The following is a 26200-nucleotide window of genomic DNA, read 5'->3' as shown; positions in this document are numbered from 1 at the left end:
ATTATGTTTATGGATTCAGTCATGCTTTTTTTATTGAATGGATTGACTTTTTTATTATGTTTGGATAAATTATTTTTCTATATTAATTTAATTATTTGATGCAATATCGCTTCTTGAGTATATTGTTGTTGTTGGATTTTCTTAATAGTGATAATAATTTACGTATTTTAAAAGTGATAAATGATTTTTCAAATGGTTAGATTTGGTTTGATCTTGGTTTATAAATCTATACATTCCGATTGAGAATATTATAAATTTAGTTCCCAATTGAGTTATTCAATGAATTAAGAATAATTAAAATACCATATCTGTGCAAGGGATTCCCGACGCTTTACTGTTTGTCAAACTTGAGTACTTTTTCTGTTAGTCACTTTGTTTCATTTTAATTTGTATTTAAAAGTAATTTTTGTTTTCCCATTAATAATTTAATATACTTATTTAGTTTATTTGTTCTTTCTACAATTCTTTTAATTTGTCTCTATGTGGAATCGACATCTCAAAATTGTGCTACAACTACCGCATTATTCTTTGGACGTAATCAAGTTTCTAAATTCTTTATTATATATTATATGCAGCAGAACATCTGAAATTGGGCTTGTTTAGAAATATATCTCATTTTAAAATTTTCATTTCATTTCATCTCATCGCATTCCTAAACATAATTTAAATACAAAATTTTCAAACTAATCATTACAACTTTTTCAACTACTCAAATAAAACTAATATTATAAAACTATATTTTAATAATATTTTAACTTTATAATATTTTTTATTCAAAATTTTCTCTCTTATTTCTCAAAATTTTAAAAATATTTAATTTAAACTATCTCACTACTATTTACAAACTATCTTATTACTATTTATAAAATTCTTCTTTTATCTCACTCCCAAACTAAATAGAATGGGTATTAGTTTGATGAGTAATTCTATATATATCATATAATGCGCAAGCATCATATATTCGTTTTGAAAAAAAATAAGATCTATTATTAAAAAATTAATTAATTTTATATAAATTTTATATTTATTATTTTTTTAAAAATAATTATATAATATTTATCCATTCATTATTAGAATTATCATTTCTCTAATTTGATAATGGTTGGAGCAGCAAACTCAGATTCGGCAAGTATCTATTGCTCGGGCGGCTGACTCGTGTCCCCCGAATTGCGCAAAATGCCAAAATGGTCTATTACATGGCTCACATAACTCTACATCTCTACCAGGTACATATTATTCGTCGAAGGTCGGCACACCCACCTCAGATGCATTTTATACAGGTGATATAGTCGAGGTAAAAATTTAAATTTAAATAAAATATTATTAAATATTATATTTTAATATTATTATTATTTTAAAATTTAAAATATTTAAAATATTTATTATATTTTATATGATAATTTAAAAAATTATAATAATGAGATCAGATGATATGAAACACTTTTTATATTCAAATAGAACCTTAAATATGATGCTTAATGTTTATCTAATTTTAAGATTATAAAAAAATTATTTAGATCACGGAGGTATAACAAAGACTGATTGCATCTCATCTTCATACTACATAATAATCGGAAAATAAAAATAATATTTCATAAGATTAAGCATTTCAAGTTTAAATTTGTAGTATCTGAAAGATTTGGAAGAAAATTTAATAATAAAAGAATCATTAGATTACTAATATCTGATTATCGTTAAGCAAGTATTAATAAGAATCGATTATTTCAGCTTATCTTTGGTTACGTTAATGAATGTGATTGATGGAGAATTTGGTGCTTTTATATATAGATAGACCAATAGGCTTATCCATGACTTTTTATGTGTTGTTTCCTTTCATTGGAATGTAACAGTTCGTTTTCAAATGAGTAGTATTTTTATTTTAATTACTCAGAATTTAACAACAATAAAAAAATTTAAAAAATAATATATATATATATATATATATATATATAATCAGTTTCTCTTCGAAACAGCACGGCTGGTCTTATGGGTTTAACAACTCCCAATTAGAATGAGACAAGTAAAGGACTTCATAAAAGGCAAAGTAGACCATTTTTCATTTGATTACACCCATGAATAGCTATTCACTTGTGCATGCCTCACTGCCTCTAAAGAAACCAGACCTCATATCGCAAATATCAGCAAAACTAGACGACGCAGCCACCAAGCTCCATCGCCCCACCATGTTCTGCAGTTTTACTAGTTATTTTGGGAGTGTTTGGCTTTTGTCAAGCTACATCATGATACATAGACTATCCGAGCCTTGTATTTGCAACCATCAAGAGTATAATGAAGAAATTTACGGGCTTAACTCATCTCATAAAATCGGTTTAATAATAGATGATTACTCATTGCTTATAAATATATTCAAAACCTTGTCCACAGCCAATGTGAAATTATTTCTCAACACCCTCCCTCACGTGCAGGCCAGTATTTTTTCTGATTCTTGTCACGGGATAAGTAATGTGGGCTCCTATTCGTCCTGTAGCTGGCTCTGATTCCATGAAGAAATTAATGGGCCTAACTCATCTCATAAAACCGGTTCAACAAGAGATGATTGTTCATTGCTTATAAACATATCCAATACCTTATCCACAGTTAATGTGAGATTATTCCTCAACACATAAAACTTATGATCTTGACAACAGAATGTGATTTTGGCCTTAAATTATTCCCTCTAATCTTAAATTTAATAATGTGATTATGGGAGTGCAGACATGAATTTCAAGAACACTTAATGACAATTGGTAGTGCAGACAGACTTGCAATGTCGCACAAGAGTCCTCTCTACTGCAACAGTTTCCATATATATTTGAGTCAAACACTTGCTATTCATTTATCTATCTACTGCATTATTAATTTATATGCCTACATATTTCTATAGCACATATTATAATCAATACCATAACAATGAGATTTACCTCGAAGACAAGACTCAACATGATATCAAAAAATGAGGATACTTTATACGACATTTGCAAAAATGAGATTTACTTGCCTTTGTAAAGAACTCCACCAAGTTTAGAGTCGAGATTCGTCTCTTTTATGGGGGTCGAGCTCTGTTTGTTGCGGCTTGGAAACTAGATCAGTCAAGATCTCACTTTGGTTTGGAATGGGTGCTTTGGCAGAAGAGGAAGATGGTATTGGAGGAGTTTTGTGAGTTTTTGGTCAGTGTAGGCAGGTGCACAAGATATAAAATGAATGACGTAAATGGACAAATTTTATTAGGAGAAATAATAGTTGTAATTGTGAGTGTGTAAATTCTGTACAATCACTTTGAAATAAGTGAATAAATATGAGATTCACATGAAAATAAAATTAATTTATTAATAATGAATCTAATTATTTCTCAAAATAATTATATATTACTTACATATTTTATAATTATATATAGTATTACTCTTTTATTAAAAGGCTTTTATTCGAATATGAATAGTCCGACCGATAGAAAGGTTTTATCGTATATAATATATTTGAAAGAGTGTACGTAACCCACCTAGTCTACCGCGAGGAGACGCGTTCTTTCAATACCTACCAATACCCACTCCCTCTTTCTAGAAGTACTTAGAATATATGTCTTCATTCCGTGCAGGACCAAGTCCATGTTTCTCTTCCCATTAATATTTCAATTTATTTCGAAACATAGAGGAACACGTAAAAGATCTTCTGTATACAAATTCTTTAAACTTTGCTAATAAAAAAATAATAAAATAAAACGTCCTTTCAAATGATTTTATAAAAAAAAAAAAAAGTAGCTCATGCGTTCCACTATTGTTATAAAATTGTCACTAAAATATTATTCTTTTACTACTACTCACGAAAATTTTCAAGCTCAAGCGGATTTTGATTAGTTCGTGGTGTAACTCGTGTTATCGCACTTCATTCTATCGCCTATACAAGTCCATATATAAATCGGAATGATTGAATTTCAACTCTTTTTTTTGTTTGTACTAAATAAATAAATAAAAACTTGTTAAGTATATTTCTTATTAAGTTGTTTAAGGTCCTGTTTGTAATTACGGTAGAAAATTGAGTTTTTTATGGCAACAATTTTGAGGGGCAGTTTGGGATTGTGTTAAGAGTCTAAAAAGTACTAAAATAGTTTTAAGAGTTTTTTAATAAAAAAATTAAGTTATTTAAGTGTTACATATTAAAGTGATTTTTAATATAACATAAGCTAAAAAGTACAATTTAGAAAAACATTATTTTGATGCTACAACTTTTCCTCAAAACTTGCTTTTCCAAATTCTAGAATGTTGTTCAAATTTTAAAGAAACTTTAAATGAGCAAAAATATTCACATAATTTTTAGATAACTATAACTTTCAAATTTTTAAAGATATAATCATAATTTTTAAAAAATTAAATGATTGTCATTTTTACCTCATCAAGCGTTTTTTTAATTTATTTCCAAACAAATGTAATATGTTTAAAAATAATTTAAGCATATAGTTATTAAATAATAAATAAATTTTTAATAGTATAATTTATTAATTAAGTTACAAGTTATAAGTCTTAAAATTATAAGTTTTATTTCTCACTGTAATTCCACACATATATTAATTGTAGAGTTCTACTTAAAAGCTCTACTATTAAAAAATTATTTACTGCTCGATAAACATGCCCCTAAAGAACTTTTAAAGTTAGTTATGATATTTTTAAAAAATAAAGCATTGTTTGGAGGAGATTTTCAACAAAAGGTTTAATTTGGTGTTTTTTTTTAAAAAAATTTATGCTAAAATTTAAAAAAATTGTAATAATGAGTTGAAATAAGTTTGGATACAAACTAGCCTAAGGACAGGTTTGAGGGGTGAGATGAAAATTTTATATTTTATTTTAATGTTTAAAATATTATATTTTAATAGTATTATTGTATTGAGATTTGAAAAAGTTGAATTGAGATTTGAAAAAGTTGAATTCTTTATTATATTTTGTTTGGAAATTTGAAAAATGTGTAATGATGAGATGAGATGAGAATTTTGTGTCTCATTCCACCCCAAACCTGCCGTGTTTTTAAAATTAGTTATGGTGATCTTTTAAAAAATTTAGCAATATTTGCAGGAATTTTTTAACAAAAGCTTGAATTTAGTATTTTTTTTAAAAGCATGTTTTTAACTTTTGAAGTACTCAAAGCACTTTTTACAATTTTATTTAAAAAATCTATTTTATTTATTTTAAGCTAATAAAATACTTTTTAAGTTTTGAAACTCAAACATGCACTAAAAATTAAAAAACAACCTAGCTACCATTGAGTCAGATGTATATGTAACGAGACTTGTTAGGTATAAGTGATTTTAAATTATGTACCAACACTCATGTAATTTTTTTATTATAAAATAAAATAAAATAAAATAATTTTGAGAGAATAATAAGATTTTCTGTTTCATAAAAATTATTTTTATCTATAATTTATATTATTTTATTAAATAAATTTCTTATATTTAATATTAGTGAGCAGTTTGATATACAAAATTACTTATAATAAGATTTTTCCATCTGTAATTAGCTGCAAGCAAGGGGTGGTGTCTGCTCAGAAATTCAAAAGCAGTAGGGGCGATGTTCCCACTGTAATTATCTTTGCTGTATTTCCTTAGAATGCTGCTAGGTGTCTCCAAGCAATGACAGCGGGACGATTTTACAAAATTTAATTTTTTTATTTATATCTTTTTAATATTTTTTAAAAATATAAATATATTAATAGTTATTTTTTTAATCTATAAGTAAAATAAAAAAGTATTAAAAAATTAAATATATAAACGATGAAACTGAACGGACAAAATAAAACAACATAGTAATATTATTCATTTCCTTATATTATAGTAGGCATCCTATAAAGAATGTATGCCGGCGTTCTAGACTCCGCGTTACAGGAGAGTATGTGTTGCGCTCGCTCTTTTTATTTTACAAATTTACCCTACGCATTTCCGGTCTCTAATTTCCGTCCCTTCTTCGCACTCCCAACTCATACACAACAGAAGTGAATATAAAAAGAAACGCAAAACAAATGAAGACTCAACTACCACCACCACCCGCCAGATCTCTCTATTTCTCTCGTGTTGGTCTTCTTGGTCGTGATCTACGAGGTTAAACTGTTACCTGACCTGAGTTGTACAGCCGAAAACTGCTGCAGTTTAAGGTCCCATTGACAAGCTGGCGGAGTTCAGCTTCATAAGGTACCACTTTCAGACCATAACCCCATGGTTTTTCTTTAGCTTTCTGTACATGATTATTTTCTCTTTCAATAGCCTCTGGGTATTTTTCTTTTCTACTTACGTTGATGAGGCGCTTTCTTGTTTCCAAATCAATAAAGGTCGTTTTGTATAGAGTGGGTTTTGATATTCTCTACGTAGCCCATATGGTTTAATTGTGTATCGGACAAGGATCGTGTTTTGGGTTGTTTCGTTGGGGTTTTCTTGACATGGTTTTAATGTTTGCAATCACAAAGCTTGACACGGGGCATGTTTTGTTTAATGGGTTTGTCCCGTTCTGGAGCTTTCTTATATGGGGTCTGCTTCGTTTTCTTTGTGATTTCATTTTTTTGGCACTCAACCAGGAAAGTTTTTGAAGAAACGTTGCTTGGTGAAGCTTCTGGAGAGAAGCTGCTGCGAATACAACTCTGGCCGACACGATAGAGAAATTTTCTCGATCCAAGGCATGCGCTGGTCCTTTCTTTCCCAGTCTCCGTTCGTGTTCGAGTCGGACTCTGTCATTAGTTTCACGCCTTCCCATTGATTACGGCTAACTTTTGATTCAAAAATGAGGGAAAAAAAAAACTCCGATGTAATCTTTGTTTATAGAGAATCTCTCTGCCATAGTTAAAGTATCCGCCATTAGAGATGTGAGCAGCAGTAGCGTAGACGAACAAGAACCAAGAGGAAAGAGAAAATTAGAGCTTCCATTCTCTCGAGGATTTAAGCAAGCCTGTCTGCTAAAATGGCAAAATTTAGCTGCTTCATTTTACGTGTTGGAAGGAAGAAGAAAGATAAGGTGAGAATCAGTCGTATTCTGAGTTAATATGTTTTTTTTTTTGACAGATCTGGAATTCTTCTTAACTTTCGATTTTATAACTTCATCATCTTTCATTTGTTCGCTTCAGGGGGATGAGGAATCCCTGGAAAATGGTGAACGCAAGGGTTTGCAAACCCTGCAAGTCAAGATCGAACACCCGGTGAAATCTTCTGAAAATGAAGAGTTGAAATTGACGACTTTCAGCGTTGCGGTACCGTATCCCAACAACTCTCAGTGCAGCGTCAAGGTTATGAGCCATGAAAGTCCTGTTGGGGTTGAGGCAGCGGAGATAGCTTATGAAGGGGAGGACGAGCATGAAGAGAAGTCCTCTATCAAGAGGGATTTCTCTGACCTCGATCTCTCGGCTCATGAAGATATTTCTGGGGACAAAGATTCATATTCCAGAAACGAAAACTTGGATTTATCCTATTCATTTGATCCTGATACTCAGGTGAAAGACCATTTTGATGACAAGATTGAGAAAGAGAGTGTGAAGGGTATTGATATGAATCAAAACGGACATGTTAGTGATCCTGGCATTACAAAAGCAGAGTTTGGGCCTTCCCCAAAACTTCAGCGCTCCTGCTCCAATGTTGAAACAAGGACTGTTTTTAGGGAGATGGCTGATCGGTTGCCTCCCTCTAAGTCGCAGTCCTTTGAAGAGTTGCAGGAGTTATCTGAAAAGGTGAGGGAGAATGTTGACACAGGCAGCCCCAGATCTGAAACGACCCACTTCAGTGCGGACAGGGTGATGTTGAAGAAGCATTCTTCAAGCCAAGTTCTCCCCTCTAGGAGTAGAAGATCGTGGTGGAAATTGTTCCTCTGGAGCCATAGAAACTTGCACAATTCCCGGACCCTGAAATCATCCCGCTCACTTCCTACTAATGCTGCTTTGAAACCTCAAGGTGGGTACTCTTCAGATACACTTGAACCGAGCCGAGTTATAGAATCGAGCAAGTTGGCATCACCAGGATCATTTACTGGAGATTCCTTGAACAATAATGTTTTCAAGAGCTGGGATACTTTTCATAACAAAGTTTCTGGTTTGTGGCAAGCGAACCAATGGGTCGCTTTCCCTTCAGAATCATCCCCCATTGCAAGAGTGGAAGAGTGGGTGAAAGATCTCGAAATCGAATATCCAGTTTTAGGAAATGATAGCCATGGAAATGATGATGGAATTCTCTTCCCCCCCTCTCCTGAGAATGGTAGATCACCAGCAAGAAACACAACCCAATTGATCCGTGGGAGGCATGGCATCAATCTGGCGGCAGAGATTTTGCATGCCAATAGTATCATCCAGTCTCTGAATTCATTATCTACTGTGGCTCACATTTCTGGTATTGGCTTAAAAGCTATCCCCACCATTTCAAGCTTCTCCAGTCTTCGATCCGTCAACTTATCAAATAACTGCATAGGTAATATCCCTCCCAACACAACAGAAAATATTCATAGGTTACCCACTCTGAAGTCATAATTGAGCTAATTGGTTTTTTTTCCTCAAATTGTAGTCCAAATTACTCCCGGATCTCTTCCAAAGGGCATTCACACACTCAATTTGTCGAGAAACAAGATCGGTACCATTGAAGGACTAAGAGAACTGACTCGACTGTGGGTGCTTGATCTCAGTTACAACCGCATTTCTAGAATTGGACATGGTATTTGTACTGTTTGTGCTTGTCCTATGAGCTTGTATCTAACTTTTATAAACATTAGACAGTTTGAATATGAACTTATTAGATTTTCACTCACTTGATCAGGGTTGTCGAACTGTACATTAATCAAGGAGCTCTATCTTGCTGGGAACAAGATTAGTGATGTTGAGGGGCTACATAGGCTATTGAAGTTAACAGTCCTGGACCTCAGCTTCAACAAAATAACGACAACAAAAGCACTGGGCCAGCTCGTAGCCAACTACAACACTCTGCAGGCACTCAATCTTCTGGGGAATTCGATCCAGAACAACATCAGTGATGACCAGCTGCGCAAAACAGTTTGTGATCTCCTTCCAAAGCTAGTGTACCTGAACAAGCAGCCAATTAAACCACAGAGGGCAAGAGAGGTGCTGACGGACAGTGTAGCCAAAGCTGCACTCGGCGGGAACAGCAGTTCGAGCTCTTCTAGAAAAGCAGGGAAGAGAGTGAGCCAGGGCAGGTCACTTTCTGCCATTGGACATAAGAGCAGTGCAAGTTTTGCGCAGAAAAGCAAGAACAGGTCAAAGAACCGAACTCATCAGAACTTATCCCTAAGGATTGCTCCATCTGCACAGGCTTCTTCATCCCATTAGATTCTTTCACGTTCTCCTGGAATCTATTCAATATTTCAGTTTTCTAAAGTGATGCGTTGTGGTAAATGTGGGTTTGGTAGTTCAATGCTAGTGTCGTAGAAATGCAATGTAATGCAGTGTCGAGATCTTTGAAAAACAAAAAAAAAAACAAAAGCAAAAGAAAAAAGGAAGAAGATCTTTAAATTCTTGTTTGCTTTGATTCACTAAGAGCATCAACTTTGTACAAAATATTATGGTTTTCTTTTTATAATCATATTGGATCGTAAATTTGATCGGAGCATGATTTAAGACACGGTTTTGGACAATTTATAATCAATAGATGATCTTCTACTTCAATCTTCTTTTTTCCCTTCAGTATATATCATTCATGCCCATGAGAACATGGTAAATTTTTTTTTTTTTTTTTTGCCCTTTTACTTCAAGATCAAGTGGAAATTCCCCAATGGTCCCTAGAAATTATTTGCACCAATGAGAATTTGAATCTTAGACTTAGAAAAAGTACAACACCAAAACCAAGTCTTTACCATTTGAGCCAACCTCTTAGGAATTACTTTTTCTGATGTTCTTCGATCATCATTTATTCATCATTTTCATTCTGAAGTTCTTAGGATGGAACCTAGAGATCATACTTCTGAAGAGTGGTGCTAGGCTGCCACCCAGCAATGACCACTGGGCATGCCGCCTAGTACAAATTTGATTTTTTTATTCTTTTTCTTTTCATATTTTTTAACATATTTAAATATTTTTAAAAATAAAAAAAATATATATCAATACACTAAAAGTCATTTTCTTAATAATTAAGTAAAAAAAAATTTAAACATATGAGTGGTCAAAATGAAGAGGCAAACTCAAACGAGATACTAGCATTTTCCTACTTCTAAAAATGTAGACACCAAAAAGAATACAAGAGTCTCCGAACCAAACGGCCTATAAAAGTGGGAAACTGTCCTCAAGCCATGGAAAGTATAGAAACAAAGTCTCCTTTCTAAGAAAGACCACACTGCTAGCTGCTTTAAAGATAATTCGATGTGAATGTTACAAACATGAAGTAAAATTGACCTATAACAATGGGGCTAATCACTGGTGAACATAATTCATCTTGCTGATGAGAGAAAAAAGATGACATAAGAAAACAAATTCTTTCAACAAAAAATGCACTGCCAAGCATTTTATATACTACAGCAAACAGCCGTGGATTATTCTGTAATTATCTTCACAATCTTAATCATATGGTTGTATAGTTATAATGTGACATCACATGGAAAATTAAATCCCATCCTGTACTTCTGACTTGTTCTGCGCTACCTACATTGCCCTATGTAAGCCTTGCGGCTACATAGTAGTTGTGGTCAATTCCACAACAGATTCTTTTGTCTCTCTATCTCTCGGTTTTCTTGATTCTTCTGTTCAAAAAATTCTCAATCCTTCTTTCATGGAGGAGCTTTATGAAAGATTAATTAACACCCAGAAAATAAATACTGATACCACGATGTCGCTTCTAGGGCACCCTTTGAAAACTCGTAATTAGTTTGCTTGTCTCTTGAAGAAAGGTTTCTGGCAAATAAGAAGTCTCTCGTCACTGTTATTTTCCACTTCTACAACCCGCGCTTCCCACTTTAGCCTTGTCGTTAGAGCTCTCACTGATTCAATAAGGGCAGCAGTGTCACGGAATATCACCCAACCCTGCAGAGCAACCATGAATGCCAGCATATTTAACCAGATAGAGCAAACGCAAAGACAATCCAAGACAGCAATTTTTCCAACATATAACTATCAAAGGTTTCTTTAAATATCGACAATCGTTTTATTAATATATGTACTGAGCGTTGGATTTTCTCTAGCTGCACTATTCTTGAGTTGGGTTTTCTCAGTCAAATGATATTGGAAACAAATTGAACTTATTCAATTTTCACAAGGTTTCCAAACAAAGCCTCCAAATAAAACTCATCTGGGATCCCCAAACCCTGTTTTATGATTCCAATTTTTTTCCTACTACAGCATTTTATATGAACTAGTAACGTTGGTTCAAGCAGCAGGTTCTTTTACATCACTCAGTACAATGTTCACTTTCCTATTAGAGTATTAATCAACTACATTTTCCCTGCCTATTATTTTATTAATAAATAACCGACATGTAAAGTTGCAGAAGATGTAATACAAGCCAATGCTATCAATAGACAATAGATCCTCGTCAAATTTTTTAACATAACGCAACTTGCATGCCTTTTTCCATAGTTTTATTGAACAAGTTGCACATTCCTTTTGTTCTAGTTTATAAAATATTTTAATGACTCCAAGCATGCCCACATTCTCATGGAAGAGTATTTGGCAGACAAAAGCTCCTTCAAAAGCAGCTTTTTTTGTTTGGACAGCATCATTAGACAAAATTCTCACTATAGATAATTTAAGGAAACGTCGGGTAATGATGTTGGACTGGTGTTTGCATGTGTAAGAAGAATGGTGAATTAGTAGATCATCTGTTTCTACATTGCGATATGGCCAGGACCATGTGGGATGACTTTTTTGTAGGAATTGGGTTATCATGGGTCATGCCTCTTAGATTGGTAGATTTTCTAGCAAGCTGGAGAGGGCTCCGAAGTAATCCACAAGTTGCAACAATCTAGAAAATGGTTTTTATTTGTATGTGTTGGTGTATTTGGCGGGAGCAAAATGATAGAAGATTCGAAAACCGTGAGAGAACAATGGAGGAGCTAATGTTTTCTTCTTTAAAACATTGTTCTTATGGGTGGGGGCCATTGTTTGTAATGGACTACGGGGATGCTTGGGGAATGAGATGAGATAGAATTTTTGTGAATAGTAGTACGATGGTTTGTGAATAGTAGTGAAATAGTTTCAGTTAAGTATTTTTTGAGTTTTGGGAAATATGAGAGAAAAAATTGAATAACAAATATTATAAAGTTAAAATATTGTTAGAATATAAATTTTTAATATAATTTTTATTTTAGGATTTGAAAAAGTTGAATTGTTTTTTATTTTTTGTTTGATAATTTTGGAAATTTGTAATGATTAATTTGAAAGTGTTTGTGTTTGAGTGATGTTTGAGAATGAAATAAGATGAGATACGATGAGACAAGACTAGATGAGATGAGATATGATGAGATGAAAATTATTTCCAAACATTTCATGACTTTTTACTGTCAGTTGTAACAGATAAAAAAATGGTTTTTAAAATATGACATGTTCAAGTAGTGCTTAAAGAAGCCTTGGGGATGAGCATTTGAATCAATAGATAATCCTATGGCAATTGATTTTGAAGCTGCCCTTGATCAAAATATAGAAAGAATTACAAAAAAGTCAATGTTTTGGTACCTCCGGACGAAGTAATCTATCAAGCTCAGAGAACAGATCAAGCGCGGTACACCTGCGTGGCTGACCAATTTCAAGGGATAGAAGTCCTGCTGCATGGACCAAGTCATAAGTTCTTGGATATGTTGGAAAAGATTCACACCTGAAGGGAAACGAAATTATATCATAAATACAAGACAAAACAATAAATATGGCATAGATTATTTATAATATTGCTAGATAGAAGCACAATATGGTGACCGACTTTTTCATGAAGCAAATGATAAATTAATTCCCTATAATCATATTTACTACTTGAAAGTATCATTCTGCAGTAACACTCATTTTTTCATAGCATTAGCCTCTTTTCTTACTTAGGCTCATGCATACAGATACTCTACATGTGTATACCGTCTAGTTTTATTATTCATAAAAAAACACTCACTTTTTCATAGGTTCCTTGAACTGTACTCTGTTTCTTGTATGAAGGTATATTCATTTGCATGCAATACGATTTTCAGAAACTTGTTCATCACAATTCCAAACTAAATCAAAAGCTCCAATTTATTGGAATGGCTATAAAACTCAAATCGATGCACTTCCTCATGAATGTTTTATTTCTCCAGTTACAAAGCAGACATATAACATGTAACTTGATCGATACATGACCTCACTAACTAAACTAATTCACCAATATACTATCCTTGCATATAGATGAAGCCGTGGAGCAATTAAATAATATTTGGTTGAGAGTCCAATATCAACATGTATAATTGATACTGAGAAAAATAAATGGTAGGAGGCATTACCAATCGTGCAATACACCTACAAAACCCCTATCCATGATCAAGGGAAGATAGTTGGGTCCATTTGTAGGGACCACGTTCATGACCCACACAGACTTCTTAGCTTCCAATAATGCAGAATTGAAACCGCCAAAGTTAGCATTCATGTCTAGCACATTTCTAAGCATGTTATAAGGTGGTGAGGGATCCTCATCACCAGGTCTCTTTGGATGATCTGAGAATATTAATGGTGACAGAAGAGACCAATAGTTACGGACTGCTGTTTTCCAGTGATCAGTATCATCAGCATATTCTTCCAGGTGTAGACCTGACAAAAAATTTAAAAATGGAATATAATGAGGCAAAGGGACATGGGTAAAGATTTTCCTTCTCTGCAATTTATATTTTAATTTATTATCGTTAGTTTGCTGCTTCGAAGTTTTGACCAAATGTACGAATGTACGAATTACCATGGAGAGCAAGTTCCCTCTTATTCAAGTTAGCTCTCGATGGCCAGGCCGTCCTATCTTCAATTGGAATCCATCGGCGGCTCTGAGTTCCACCTATGCAAGCTTGTAGGGGTCGATAATATGGAGACTCGACATCATTACTTTTGCTGCATATAGAAAGGCCCGAACCAGGTTTCCTGTCCACAAGCAGGTCATGCTACCAATCAAGACTAGCTTTTAATACTTACAAACTAGACCACCCATATTCTACAATATCCATGTCCACCTACATATAGATCTACATGCACACAGATATGTGTGTGAGTGGGTGGGTGGGTGTTCAAGTGTATCCTATGCTAGAAGTCTTTTTTTTATAGAGGTAATGCTAGTTGTCTTACCTTGAACTATAACAATTCCTTTTACTGGTCTTTTTCCATACAATAGTTTCTTCTTGTTGTGACAACATCTCCCAGCAAAGGTTTTCTGCAAAATCATGAACGAACTTCCCCATTTTTTTATGCTCTTTGGTACGGATTACTCCTTGGAAATTGGTATCTGGAGATGTCCAGACGAAGTATCCACCCGGTTTTAATACTCTATCAACTTCAATCAGGTAAATACCATCTGTACCACATAATATGAATGTAGGTTAATGAGACCAACTCAAAAGCCAAGCGTTAGCAAATGTCTCTGATTAAAAAACACTCTCCAATATGTTTCACATCAAAAAAATGAAGCCTCCATGATTTAACAATTCTAAAGTTTTTGAAAATTTTCATTAGTAACTTGGACACCAGAAATCTAGTATCTTATTGGGAAAAAAATGTAAAAGAAGGCAAATTTGTAGAAGAAGCATCTTTGCCTTTGTGGATAAACATTCCCATATATAGCCAATGACTTCATGAATCTTTATTCAATTATGTCCTTGATTTACCAATCAAAAATAAATCATTTCCTTGATTTAATATCTGCTTGACATTTAACCTCAAATTGTTACCTTTTTGGTCCCAATCAATGCCGCATCGTGCACAATGCAACATATCAAAAGAGAGAGACGGATATGGTAACTGTTTCGAAATAAAGGAACCGATCATTGCAGGAAGACCCCTTTCAAGAGTGAGTTGAACTTGACTGCCCAAAGCCTCATAGTTTGCAATGCACATGGTTAAGAGTTCATTGGAAAAGAGATGTGCTCCAAAGCTACCATAACCACATCCTATATCCAGGATGGTTCTAACCTGCAAGATTTAGGAGGTAATCACATTGAATCATGATTTCAGATAAGGGAAAACAGTGTCCAAGTATTTGAGAACTGGTTCAATTTGAAAGAGACCATGTCCATAGACTAGAAGGATATTAGTAAGCATACTGCATTGGCACATATATATACAGCACAATCCCCAAATTTAGGGCTTTAGTAAATAGAATGGAGAAAGATATGCTAAAATATGATGCTAACCATCATGTCAAAATGATTGCAACGTAAACTATAAAATGATCTGCCATGTTTGACAAATCAAACAGTACACACAAACCTGGATGAAAAGATCCATAACTCTCTTTATTTTTCAGAAGGCATACCCTACAATCCAGGGTGGTGATTTAGCATGGACCCCAACAGTTTATAAAAATAGGTGCATGCCAATAAGTAAGTCACCACGAGGCCAGAGAGTTATATACAAAAGAATATGACTACAAAATGGATGACAGGGAAGGAAAACCAAAAAAATAAAACAAAAAACATGTTTGACATGCGGATTTGAACATAAAGTAAATAACCACTTACCCCAGCACGAATGAAGTTGGATTCATTTCGCAGACCAATCATTTCTGCAATTTGATGCGAGTAATCTTCAATGCCATCAAACATGAAAGAAGCAGAGCGGAAGGAGATCTGCTCTTCGTCCAACATCATCATCCTGCAACCATGTGAAATGAAGAAATAAAAGAAAATTCAAGGAGAATGCAAGTTCATATAAGAGAATTGAGTTAATAAGAGGCTCTGCTCACCTCTTGGTCAAGCTTCCGGAGGACATTACCTCCTGTGCGGTAATTTGGACATTTGCAAACCATATGACATCTCTTCCAGTGGGCCACCTGAGAGGAATCTTGTAATTTAGTGGTGGAACAACCAAGCAATTTTGCCTTGGCTCATGCCCACAGAACCTGTCGAATTCATTGCTATCAGAATGGCTCAAAGCAAGATTGGCCGAAACATTGAAGCAAGGAACATGATTTTCAAACTCCTGAGGACAGAATTCCAACTCTTTCAACCTTGAGGAACCCAGAGAAAGCTCCCCGATATCCCACAAGTCTAAAACAAGTTGCTCTTGGAGTCGCCTATAACCATGGAATATGTGACCTCTCGAAGTTGTAGAGATAGAAATCGCCCACCAAAAGGATCCAGTGAGTGCAAGAATTATAATCAATATCAGACTGAACTTTAAAAGCAGCATTGTCAATCTGTGCCTACTTCGCTGAGTTCCAACGACCAAGGAATCAGATGCAAAGTCATTCTCCGCCATACCATATTTGGGAGTATAATTATCTGGGAGAAGTAACCGGAAAGGAAACTTCAGGAATAAACAACTATGATAAGAACCTCTTCTATCCAACTCTTCCTTTTCTGTTTTATGTTTCATTTGAGAGTCGCACAAATCATTGCTGCTACCAGAGATCCGTGGTCCAGATGCACCTCTATGCAGAGGCCTGGACATCCTCTGACCTGGAAACCAAACCACATGAAAAATTTGCAATAGGAAAAAGATTAAAAAAAAAAAAGACAATTCATAAATAAACTGAGAAACCAGGAAATACTTTCACTCTAACAGAGTCCACAGTAAAAAGAAATGAAGAAATCCCCCCTCAAAAAACGAGTTAAAACCCATGAATCAGAGATGCCGAGAAACGTTACACAAAAAAAAAAAAAAAAAAAATCTTAAGAAGCATGCAAACACAGAATAGTTTTTCACTCGAACGAGCTAAAAAATGAAGTATAAGGTAATTGCGTCATTGCATACAGTTCACAATTTACGATCCGAGATCCACAAATCGAATCAACAAGAAGGAGAAACTTTCGTCACCCAGAAAAGTAAAAAACAGTAATTGAGATTCAGAGAAAACGAAGGGAATCAGAAACATTTCCCCATAACATAACAAAAAAAAAACCTTAAGTTAGTCCCATAGCCCCGAAGTAACAAAACGCCACACCATTTCCTTTAAAAGCTTCACCTTGGTTCACTATATCCTACTAAAATCTGAACCGGACCCGGAAAATACGATCACAAATCCCATTTATATCAATTCAATCGATAATAAAAAGTATCAGACATTATTTAAAAATCAGATCAAAACAGAAACGTATCAAGCAAAAGTGGGAGAAAGTAGTCGAAAACCAAACACTACCTTGCTCTATGGGTGGTAGAGCTGGAGAGGGAGACCCTGAAAATCAGCGAGAATTCATGAGTGGCTTGTTTGGTTAAGCCACAAACGCCCACTATTGTCTTTCTTTGGCTCTTTCTCTCACTCTCTTTCGCCGTACTGAACGCTTCAGAGAAGTGGAAGAGAGAGGCACAAACAGTGCGAGAGCGGCAGTGACCAGACTTTGTACCGATCCAATCACGAACACAGCTTGAAAACAAGTTGTTTGCTTTATAATTTTTTTTTTTCCTTTTTAAATCAGAAAAACCATCCAAAATACAGTAACAAAAATGGGCATCCCCATAATAAATGTAAGGAGAAAAATATTTCCAACCCCTGTAAACTAGCTATAATTAATATTCTTGTTATAAATAATGTACAGTCTTCAAGTCTCCCGTTAATTACCTGATTCTCTCAATATTATTAATGTCAAGCGTACAAAATCCCCATTCACAGCATAGTTTATCTGGAAAAACTAAAAAGAAACAGAGAGGAAGCTCCCCCGCGGAATTGACTCTCCCGAATATCCTGCAGATTTTGGTGAATCACCTTCCCCTCTTAGAACATTTCAATGCACAAGCCTTTTACTTGCTGTCACGTAGTTTCGTATGTATGGTAGATCTGATACAGAGAGAGGAAGACAAAAGAGGAGTGCCTAAAAAATTATATGAAAGATATGGGTATGGATTACATTTGACTTGCGTCTTATTTGTCGGACTCCAAACTCCAAAGACTCCTCCTTTATTAGACTCCTCCTTTATTGCCAATTTTTTTGCGTCCTTTATTCAATTCATAATTCCATACACCTCCCTCGCACTTGCATGAGCTATTGCTCTCGCTGGCTCCACTTATTTAATATTTCCACGCGCTCGCACATTCGTAATATAATAACTCAATTTTTCTCGTTGCTCCAAAAATTTTAATAATAAAAAAAATAACCAATTTCTTTTGCACTGTTTTTTTTCCCATGATGTCTCTGTCGTCGGTGTAGGGATTGTGGAGACGAAATGATGAGCTTTTGGGGGTTCAAAATGCAGGCCGTCTACGTTGAATTGAGATTTGTTAATTTTTTTTAAGGAATAATAGTGACTTGAAAAGGAGGAGTGAATTTTGTAAAATTTAATTATGAAAAATTTAAATGTATTTAGATTTTAAGATAAATTTAAATGTATTTATGATAAGTTAAAAAAAATTATGTATCTTGTATATAAATAAATATTAAGTTGAAAAAAAATTACGAATTTTACGTGTAAATAAATTTTAAATTGAGATAAATTTAATGATTTAAGATTTTGATATTTAAATATTAAATTTAATTTAAAATTAGACTAGATTAAATTTATTTCGATACAAAGTTACAAACGGTTCTGAGACAAATTTTCAACCGGAATTACTGCAGGTTAATCATTCTCAAGGCCCGCCTTAAGCTCGGCACGGTCCATAGCCGCAAAGGCTACCTCCGATGAAGAGTTTCCAATAATTATTTGTTGTCTAGATATAATTTACAATTTCCAAAAAAAAAAAATGATACGACACTTTTCGTATATTCTTTTTCTAAATAGTGTATATTCAACATTTAGTATTATGAAATTTATATAATATGTATATCTTTCTCTAAATTAAGATATCTTTAGGACAGAAGATTATAAAAATTTATAATTCATCTTCGAACTAATTTGAGTCTTTGAGATTTTGCTTTCATTGTAAATTCCTCGCATTGGTTGTTAAGATTTTTAAATGTGAAATTATTTAATTATTAAATGAAAAAAATCAGAAAAAAAAGAGTTATAGAATGGAAAAAAAAATGTTACCGATTGTTAAAATGATATATTATCTAATATTTATTGATATAACCTCTTTAATTCTTATAATTTAAAAGTATGTTTGTTTAATATATATAGTTAAATTATGTGGTTTAATAAGAATGATAGTCTCACTTTAAATTTTTATATATTATTTAATATTTATAAATTATTTTATTTTTAAGTCGATACAGAACACATCATAAACGTCATTAAATAATAATATTTAATTTATAACGGGTTTGAGTGGGGGGGGGGGACTTGGTTTCATGAAAATGATTTTTTAATTTTTTAATTTCTCTCTATGATTAAAGAAAGAAATACATTATTCTAAAAAAATAAAAAATAAAACACTTAACGGAATGATTCGTTTTTACAGATCAAAGAAGTTGGAGTGTGTATATGCGTGACGACGATGGGAGTCAACGTGGCGTCACAAAAAACTTGGAGGGGCACCGAAGAGGGTGAAGGTCCCCACCCTGGCGCGTCGTCGCGTCGATGTGTCGGTGTGCGAAACGTGAAAGGTTTACGCGTAGGGCATACCGCGACCGGCGGGATATGTGCGTGTCCCATAAAGAGAATTTTTCTTTCTTTTCGGTCACCACCCTCTTCTGTCTTCATTGCCCGTTTGTTACTTTCGCACTCACGCCACTCATGTAGTGATGCAAACGCGGTATTGTATTCCATGAATGAACGGACGACATCGTAAAATGTTTATTTATTTTTCAAGATAATTTGAATAGAATATTAAATAATAGTGTATAATAATAAAAAAATATGTGAACGTAATAATAAAATAATAGTGAATGAATTTTAATTCATTCATTCATTATTATTTATAAAATATTTGATATTACTTCACAGCCTTAACGCAATTTAAATATTAAAATAATTCTTATAATTTGATCTTTAGACGTATTAATCTATATATTTTACTTTTAAATATGTTTTTTCTTAACATTTAAAAAGCCAATGTGATATGTCACATTTAAAAAAATTAAAATATTTTGAAAAATAAATAACTAAAAACTAGAGTCATGTTTGGTTGACTGATTCAGCTGAGATCAATTCAATTCAGTCTAATTTTAAGCTGAGTTTAACATCTAGACATCAAACTCTCAAATTATTAAACTAATCGTAACTCGAAACCTCTTTAAATGTGAGACCTACAATATTTTTCAATTCAACACTTCTTTACATGCAGGACCCATAATATTTTTCAACTTCTCATAAATACATCTTAACATCCAAACACAAACTCATCTTAGGTAGACTTCAAAAACTCATTCTGTCATCTCAACTCATTACTATTTATAAAGAGTTCAATTCAACATCCAAACGCAGCCTAAAAGAATTTTAGTTAGATACATGCTCTCTCTAGCTCTTGTTTAAGTGAAATTAATTAAATTAATTAAATTATTTTACTATTATTTATAAATTATTTTATTAAATATTTATAAATTTTTCATCTTATTTCAACGTTGAAACGATGCTAGGACATGTTTGAATAATGAAATGGGATAATGAATTTTGTGAAATTGTTTGAGTTAAAGATAATTTATTAGGTTTTGGAAAAGAAAAAATTAAAAATTATTATAAAATTATTCAAATAATTTTTTAATATTACTTTTATTTTGAAATTTTTAAAAAATTGTATTCTTGAGAAGTTTTGGAAAATTTGGAATAATTATATGAGAAAATGAAAATTAAATATTATTAAATATTTTTTTGTTCTAATGTTTAAAAACGATTATGAAAATTTTTTGAGTTGAGACACCAATTTCTCATCCATCTAACTTCCCAAACAACTAATCGACCACGATTCCATGTCCAGATTCGAGGCTGACTCAAGGGTTTGGCAACTAAGGTTGTGCTTGGATGTTGAAGTGAGTTGAGTTGAGTTGAGTTGAGTTGAGTTGAGTTGAGATGATAAAATATTGTTAGAATATTATTTTTTAATATTATTATTATTTTGAGATTTGAAAAAGTTAAATTGTTTATTATATTTTATATTAGGATTTAAAAAAGTTGTAATGATGAATTGAGATGAATTTGGTAACCAAACTCACCCTAAGGCCACCACCTAAGGAGCCCCACCTTGAGTAGGCCCTCAAAAGAAAAAAAAGATATCATGACCCTAAATATAAACTATAGAAAAAATATTGGTTAGCATAAAAGATAGATAATTTTTTTTATCTAAAATAAAATCAATCTTAAATGGTAAAATTTTGTTAAAAAAAACCAATAAATATATAAGTTTTATTAAAAAAAATCTTACTCAAAATATACCAAATTTTAAGACAATAATGAAATTAGAATATAAGTAGCAAAATCACGATAATATGTTACTTTTGAATATTTTATAAAATATGATATTTATTTTGACATCGATGGCCTAATTTGTTTTTGTAACGAAGTATTAAAAGAAGTATATATATATATAAATAAGGGATAATATTTTATTTATAGAAAAATTAAATTATATTTCAAATTGTTTTAATACATATAGATATTATTAATCAAAATAATATTAATATTTGTTTTGTATTTCAGAAATTTTTAATAAAATTATATTATTTAATATTTAAATATTATTATCATTTTTAAATTAAAATGTCATGTAATTGATGTAATTAATGGTCGTCTCAAAAATATATTGAGCCGCCCCTGTCCGGATCTGGAGATCTATAGCCATCTGTCTATGCCTGTATTTACAGTTCATTCCAGTAAGGACCCCACCCTGGAACAGATCATGAGATGGCCCACATTCCCGATTCATTACCTAAAAGGGCCCATTGCAGCCGATTATTTCAGCCGGCAATGTTACCTCCGTACCTAAAATTCAAGTGCTTGAAACCCAGTTTGAATGATCCGTTGTATCCAAAGCAAACCCACAAAAGCTGCTTCGGTGGGGTTGCTTTTCTGCCATTTCCAATTTTTTATTATTATTATTAAAATTTGTTGCGACATTGTTAATATTTAAAGCTGATCCCAACTTTTATATACTCACCAGCCTTTCATTCATATAATAATGTCATTAACTCGCGACGAAGCTAATTAAGACAGCTTAGTTTGGACACAGCCAGATATTTAATCGACGTTAAACTCACGTCGCTTTGCATTAAAATAAGAACAGGTGGGAATATTTTATACGTTTTAGATCAGTATTCCCCGGATTCCACAATTACCAACCACTAAGTGCGTCTTGACTCTTGATCCCATGTTTGACTCCAATATTATTATTTTTTTTCTCTTCACAAAAAACAATAAGATTTGGTTGGGAAATGAACTTCATGGACGATGAGGGATCTTATCAATAAATCGTTTGTTCGACTTAAAAAATAGAAAATATATTTATAATTATAAATCATTTTAAAAAAATTAAATAAAATATGAGATCTATATAAAAAAAAATTAAATTTTCAATAATATATTTTATTTTATTTTTAAATAATTATACAACATTTGTGTATTTTATAATTATATATAAAATTTTTAATTTAAAAAAATATAGAGTTCCACTGTCCACGCATAATATGCATGATTTACGCCTAAATGGCAGAGTGAGAGTCGACAAAATGATAAGCTAAACCAGGACCACCACGGTCTTGCAGGTCTACTTTTTCTTTCCCCTTTTTTTTTTTTTTTTGTTGTTTTGGGTGTCGTGGGTTACGAAGGACGTTCAAATTTTCAATGAAAGGAGATGTACGTACGAGTGAGGAGGGTATGACATAATAGGCTTTTTGTAAAAATTGACGTTATTTAAAATATGGGTGTGCAATTTGCCTTCGTCTGATTTCTGCTCCGACGCCGATTTCAATGGAGTCAGAATTATCAAAATTCAGAGTCATAATTCGGAATAGCTCTGAATAACTATTCGGAGTCAGAGTTCAAGCAGCTCCGACTCCGACTCCAATTTTTTTTTTTTTTTTATAAAACCTAGTTGTAAAACAACGTCGTTTTACAGCTGGATTTTTTTTTAAAAAAAATTGAACGACATCGTTCCACTTAATATAGAACAACGTCATTTCATATTAAAAGGGGGGGTCCAAAACGCGTCTCCCCCCTTCTTCTTCCTTCTTCAGTTCTTCTGCTTCCTTCTCCATTTTCTCTCGCGTCTCACTGAACCAATGAAGCCATCTCGCGCCTCACATCTCATGTCTTTCTTGCCAGCGTGGCGCCTTTTATAGTTGCTCTTCCGTGACGCCGTTCCTCGTTGCTCCTCTGTTTAGCTTCCACCTACGGTGAGAGTAAGGTTATGAGCCCTAAATTTAATTCAAGCACGTCTCTTATGAATTAGAGCCAGCAGTTGTGATTCTTGTGAATTGGTTGTATTGAATATAGTCCCAACAAATCACGGCGCTCAAAACCCTGAATTTTACATTGTATTGAACACTTGCGCTCAAGCGAGGTATCGAGCGCAAGTCGAGCGCACGTTGTATTGAACATTGGCTGGAGCGATATGTCGAGCGGAAGTCGAGCGAGCCTCTTTGGAAGAGTTCTGCTCGAGCGCACATCAAGCGAACCTCTCTGTATGAGTTCTGCTCGAGCGCACGTCGAACGAACCTCTCTGGATGGATTCTGCTCGAGAGTTTTGAACTCCGATCGAAATCGGACTCTGACTCAGTTCAGAATCGGAGTCGGAGTCGGAATTCGGCTTCAACTTTTGTCAGAGTCGGAGCCCACCCCTAATTTAAACTACATCTATTTTATAATAAAAATATTTGTATAATATAACGTATAATGTTAAATTATATCATTTTGTTATATAGAATTTATTTATGATTATAATTTTTATCTTATAATTTTTATCCTTTAGTACTGCAACCAAATAAAACAGAACTATTTATGTAGAATGAGTTATACAATATTAATACAGTATGAAATATCATAGATTTAATTTTCTTCCACATTTTATTGAACTCTATAGATTTTATATCATAATAGAAAAATAGTGTCTTCGACTCTAGAGGTTTCTAAGTTTAAGAACTCGTTTAGATAGTAAACGTATTTTATCTCATATTATAATTATAATTATTTAAAATTTTTATATAAAATATAATAAATAATTTAATTTTTTAAAATTTTAAAATAATTATAATATTAAAAATTAATATTTTATTTAATTTTTATTTAAAATTATCTCATCTCATATTACTATCTAAATTTCATTTTAATTAGTCAATCATAAAGCATCGCAGCCACCGACATCCTCTGATGGTGCATTGTTTCGTACTCAAGCCACTCGTCTACGGTCTACCGGTATTGATCTTCATAGTCATGCGATAAGACAGTCAGACGACCTTTGGTAAGGGGAATCGAAAACATCTTACAATCATCCTTTTCATTTATGCTCGGTTCTTTATTCCATTCGAAAAATGGGAGCGTGAAAGACATGTGAGGAACCAAAGTTTTTGAAATTTCTAGAAAAGTTGCCTAAGAGCATTAAATCGTAGACTCAATTTAGTTAGATTGTATAAAAATTTATTATAATAGATTCAATAAAAAAAACAGTAATTTTAATCTAAATTTTATTCACTGACCAAATCTGATAAGTTTCTTGAATTGGCTAAATATTATTTTCATCATAAACAATTCGCTTCCTGTTACTTGTTGTTCCTCAGTGCAAAAATATTAAAAAATATATATATCTATTATAAATATATGACCGTTGAAAAAATATATTAATTGAAAGAATATGACTGTTGTGAAAAAAAAACCGTTAGAAAATTATATCCGTTAGTAATAATATAAACATTAAAAAATTAATGTATAATTTGTTAATAATAAATAAATATTCAAATTACAATTAGAATTAAAATTAAAATAAATAAAATATCAAAATCAATATTTTAATAGAATAATAATAAATTTGAAGAATATATTATTTATATTGTTGAAAATAGACTAACTAAATTTATAAAAATAAAATTTTTAATTAAATTTTGATTAAATTTTATTGAATCCACTATTAATACTCTAATAAACTATTTGGGGGGTGATTTCTTATGTTTTATCATCCAAATTTATGACCTTTACGAATAAAATGAGGTTTCAATCCTCTTTCTTCAATCAGGAAAAGACAAAGCACACATTAAAAGGTAATAATTTTATTTGTACAAATCTTAAGCTGGCGCGTAGTATTTGTAGCTTGTAGTGCGTGCAAGGGAATCTTTTGTTAGCTGGATAACTCAATTATCTCTCTACAAAACTGAATTATTTGCTTTAAGCCTATAACCGACACAAGTCATGAAGCAGTAAAGTGTATGTGGACGAGGTATTTAAACCAGGAAAAACAGGGAATAATCAAATATATAATAATAAAAAGTATTCCTTCTGATGGCATTGCGGCTTTGCCAACGACAACGAAGTATTTTCAATAGAGAAATATTCTTACAGTCGTGAGCGTGCAGTCGCCGTATAGTCGCTTTGAAAAAAATGAATAAATAAGAGATCCACATGAAAAGAAATTAATTTTTTAATAGTGGACCCCACTCTTTTTCAAAGCGACTGCACGGCATTTGCGCATTCCACGACTGTATGTAACATTACTCTTTTCAATATTGCATTAATAGTAATCAAAAAATAATAATAAATTATTAAATAAAAAAAAAATAGATGAAAGATAAAAATTAATAATAAATTATTTTAAGAATACATAAAATACTGCACTGATTTTATGAGACTGACTATACTGGAAAAATGGAGAGGGAACATACATGATGCCCTCGACAGAGTCTGCAAAACGACCCAAGCTCTACTCCCTCACGTTCTTTTTGAGCTAAATAAGATAAATATGCTTTTAATTTGTCTCGAGATATACAGGGAACAATAGCAATTTCCACGGTTTGTATTATCCCATATTAATCCCACTCTAGTAAACGACTGTATTATCCCATATCCAGATAAGGTGCATGAAAATCCAATTCAAGCACAAAGCCATTGAGCTCACTATGGAATGGGAAACGACATAAGGACAACTTTGGCCTCATATCCCACGTGTCAATGTAGAGGCGCTGTCTTTCTACATCAAATGGCCTCAGAATTATATCCCATCATTTTCTATAGAAAATACGTACCCACTCCCGTTGATTAGACAGTAAAATGAATCAAAACCCGGTGGAAAACTAAGCGTATGTGCTTCGGC

At 32.8% G+C, this 26200-nt stretch overlaps 2 protein-coding genes across 2 annotated transcripts; one reads left to right on the top strand and one right to left on the bottom strand.

The window, feature by feature from the left end:
* The first annotated feature begins 5840 nt into the window (after positions 1–5840).
* On the top strand, positions 5841–9579 carry LOC108984818. Its single transcript, XM_018956884.2, has 5 exons — positions 5841–6172; positions 6553–6986; positions 7096–8422; positions 8516–8662; positions 8765–9579. The coding sequence occupies exons 2-5, from the start codon at positions 6933–6935 to the stop codon at positions 9289–9291; spliced, it is 2055 nt and encodes a 684-aa protein (XP_018812429.2). The 5' UTR covers positions 5841–6172; positions 6553–6932; the 3' UTR covers positions 9292–9579.
* Positions 9580–10255: 676 nt separating this feature from the next.
* Positions 10256–17925, bottom strand: LOC108984819 (probable pectin methyltransferase QUA2). The gene is made up of 9 exons (XM_035695712.1): positions 17237–17925; positions 15842–16556; positions 15618–15750; positions 14829–15069; positions 14230–14455; positions 13853–14028; positions 13407–13710; positions 12622–12760; positions 10256–10974 (listed from the first exon to the last, which is right to left on the bottom strand). The coding sequence occupies exons 2-9, from the start codon at positions 16546–16548 to the stop codon at positions 10816–10818; spliced, it is 2085 nt and encodes a 694-aa protein (XP_035551605.1). The 5' UTR covers positions 16549–16556; positions 17237–17925; the 3' UTR covers positions 10256–10815.
* Positions 17926–26200: the final 8275 nt, after the last annotated feature.

This window comes from Juglans regia, chromosome 11, assembly GCF_001411555.2.
Source record: "Juglans regia cultivar Chandler chromosome 11, Walnut 2.0, whole genome shotgun sequence".
Lineage (NCBI taxonomy): Eukaryota > Viridiplantae > Streptophyta > Magnoliopsida > Fagales > Juglandaceae > Juglans > Juglans regia.
This window is presented reverse-complemented; position numbering and strand designations above follow the sequence as displayed.

Bases quoted from the DNA above. Each gene is read 5' to 3' on its own strand.
- LOC108984818 (XM_018956884.2), top strand. From the start codon at position 6,933: ATGGCAAAATTTAGCTGCTTCATTTTACGTGTTGGAAGGAAGAAGAAA. The intron at 6,987-7,095 runs GTGAGAATCAGT...TGTTCGCTTCAG, and splicing joins GAAGGAAGAAGAAAGATAAG to GGGGATGAGGAATCCCTGGA. The intron at 8,663-8,764 runs GTATTTGTACTG...TCACTTGATCAG, and splicing joins CATTTCTAGAATTGGACATG to GGTTGTCGAACTGTACATTA.
- LOC108984819 (XM_035695712.1), bottom strand. From the start codon at position 16,548: ATGTCCAGGCCTCTGCATAGAGGTGCATCTGGACCACGGATCTCTGGT. The intron at 15,070-15,617 runs GTAAGTGGTTAT...TAAATCTTGCAG, and splicing joins CCAACTTCATTCGTGCTGGG to GTTAGAACCATCCTGGATAT. The intron at 13,711-13,852 runs GTAATTCGTACA...ATTTTTTGTCAG, and splicing joins GAGGGAACTTGCTCTCCATG to GTCTACACCTGGAAGAATAT.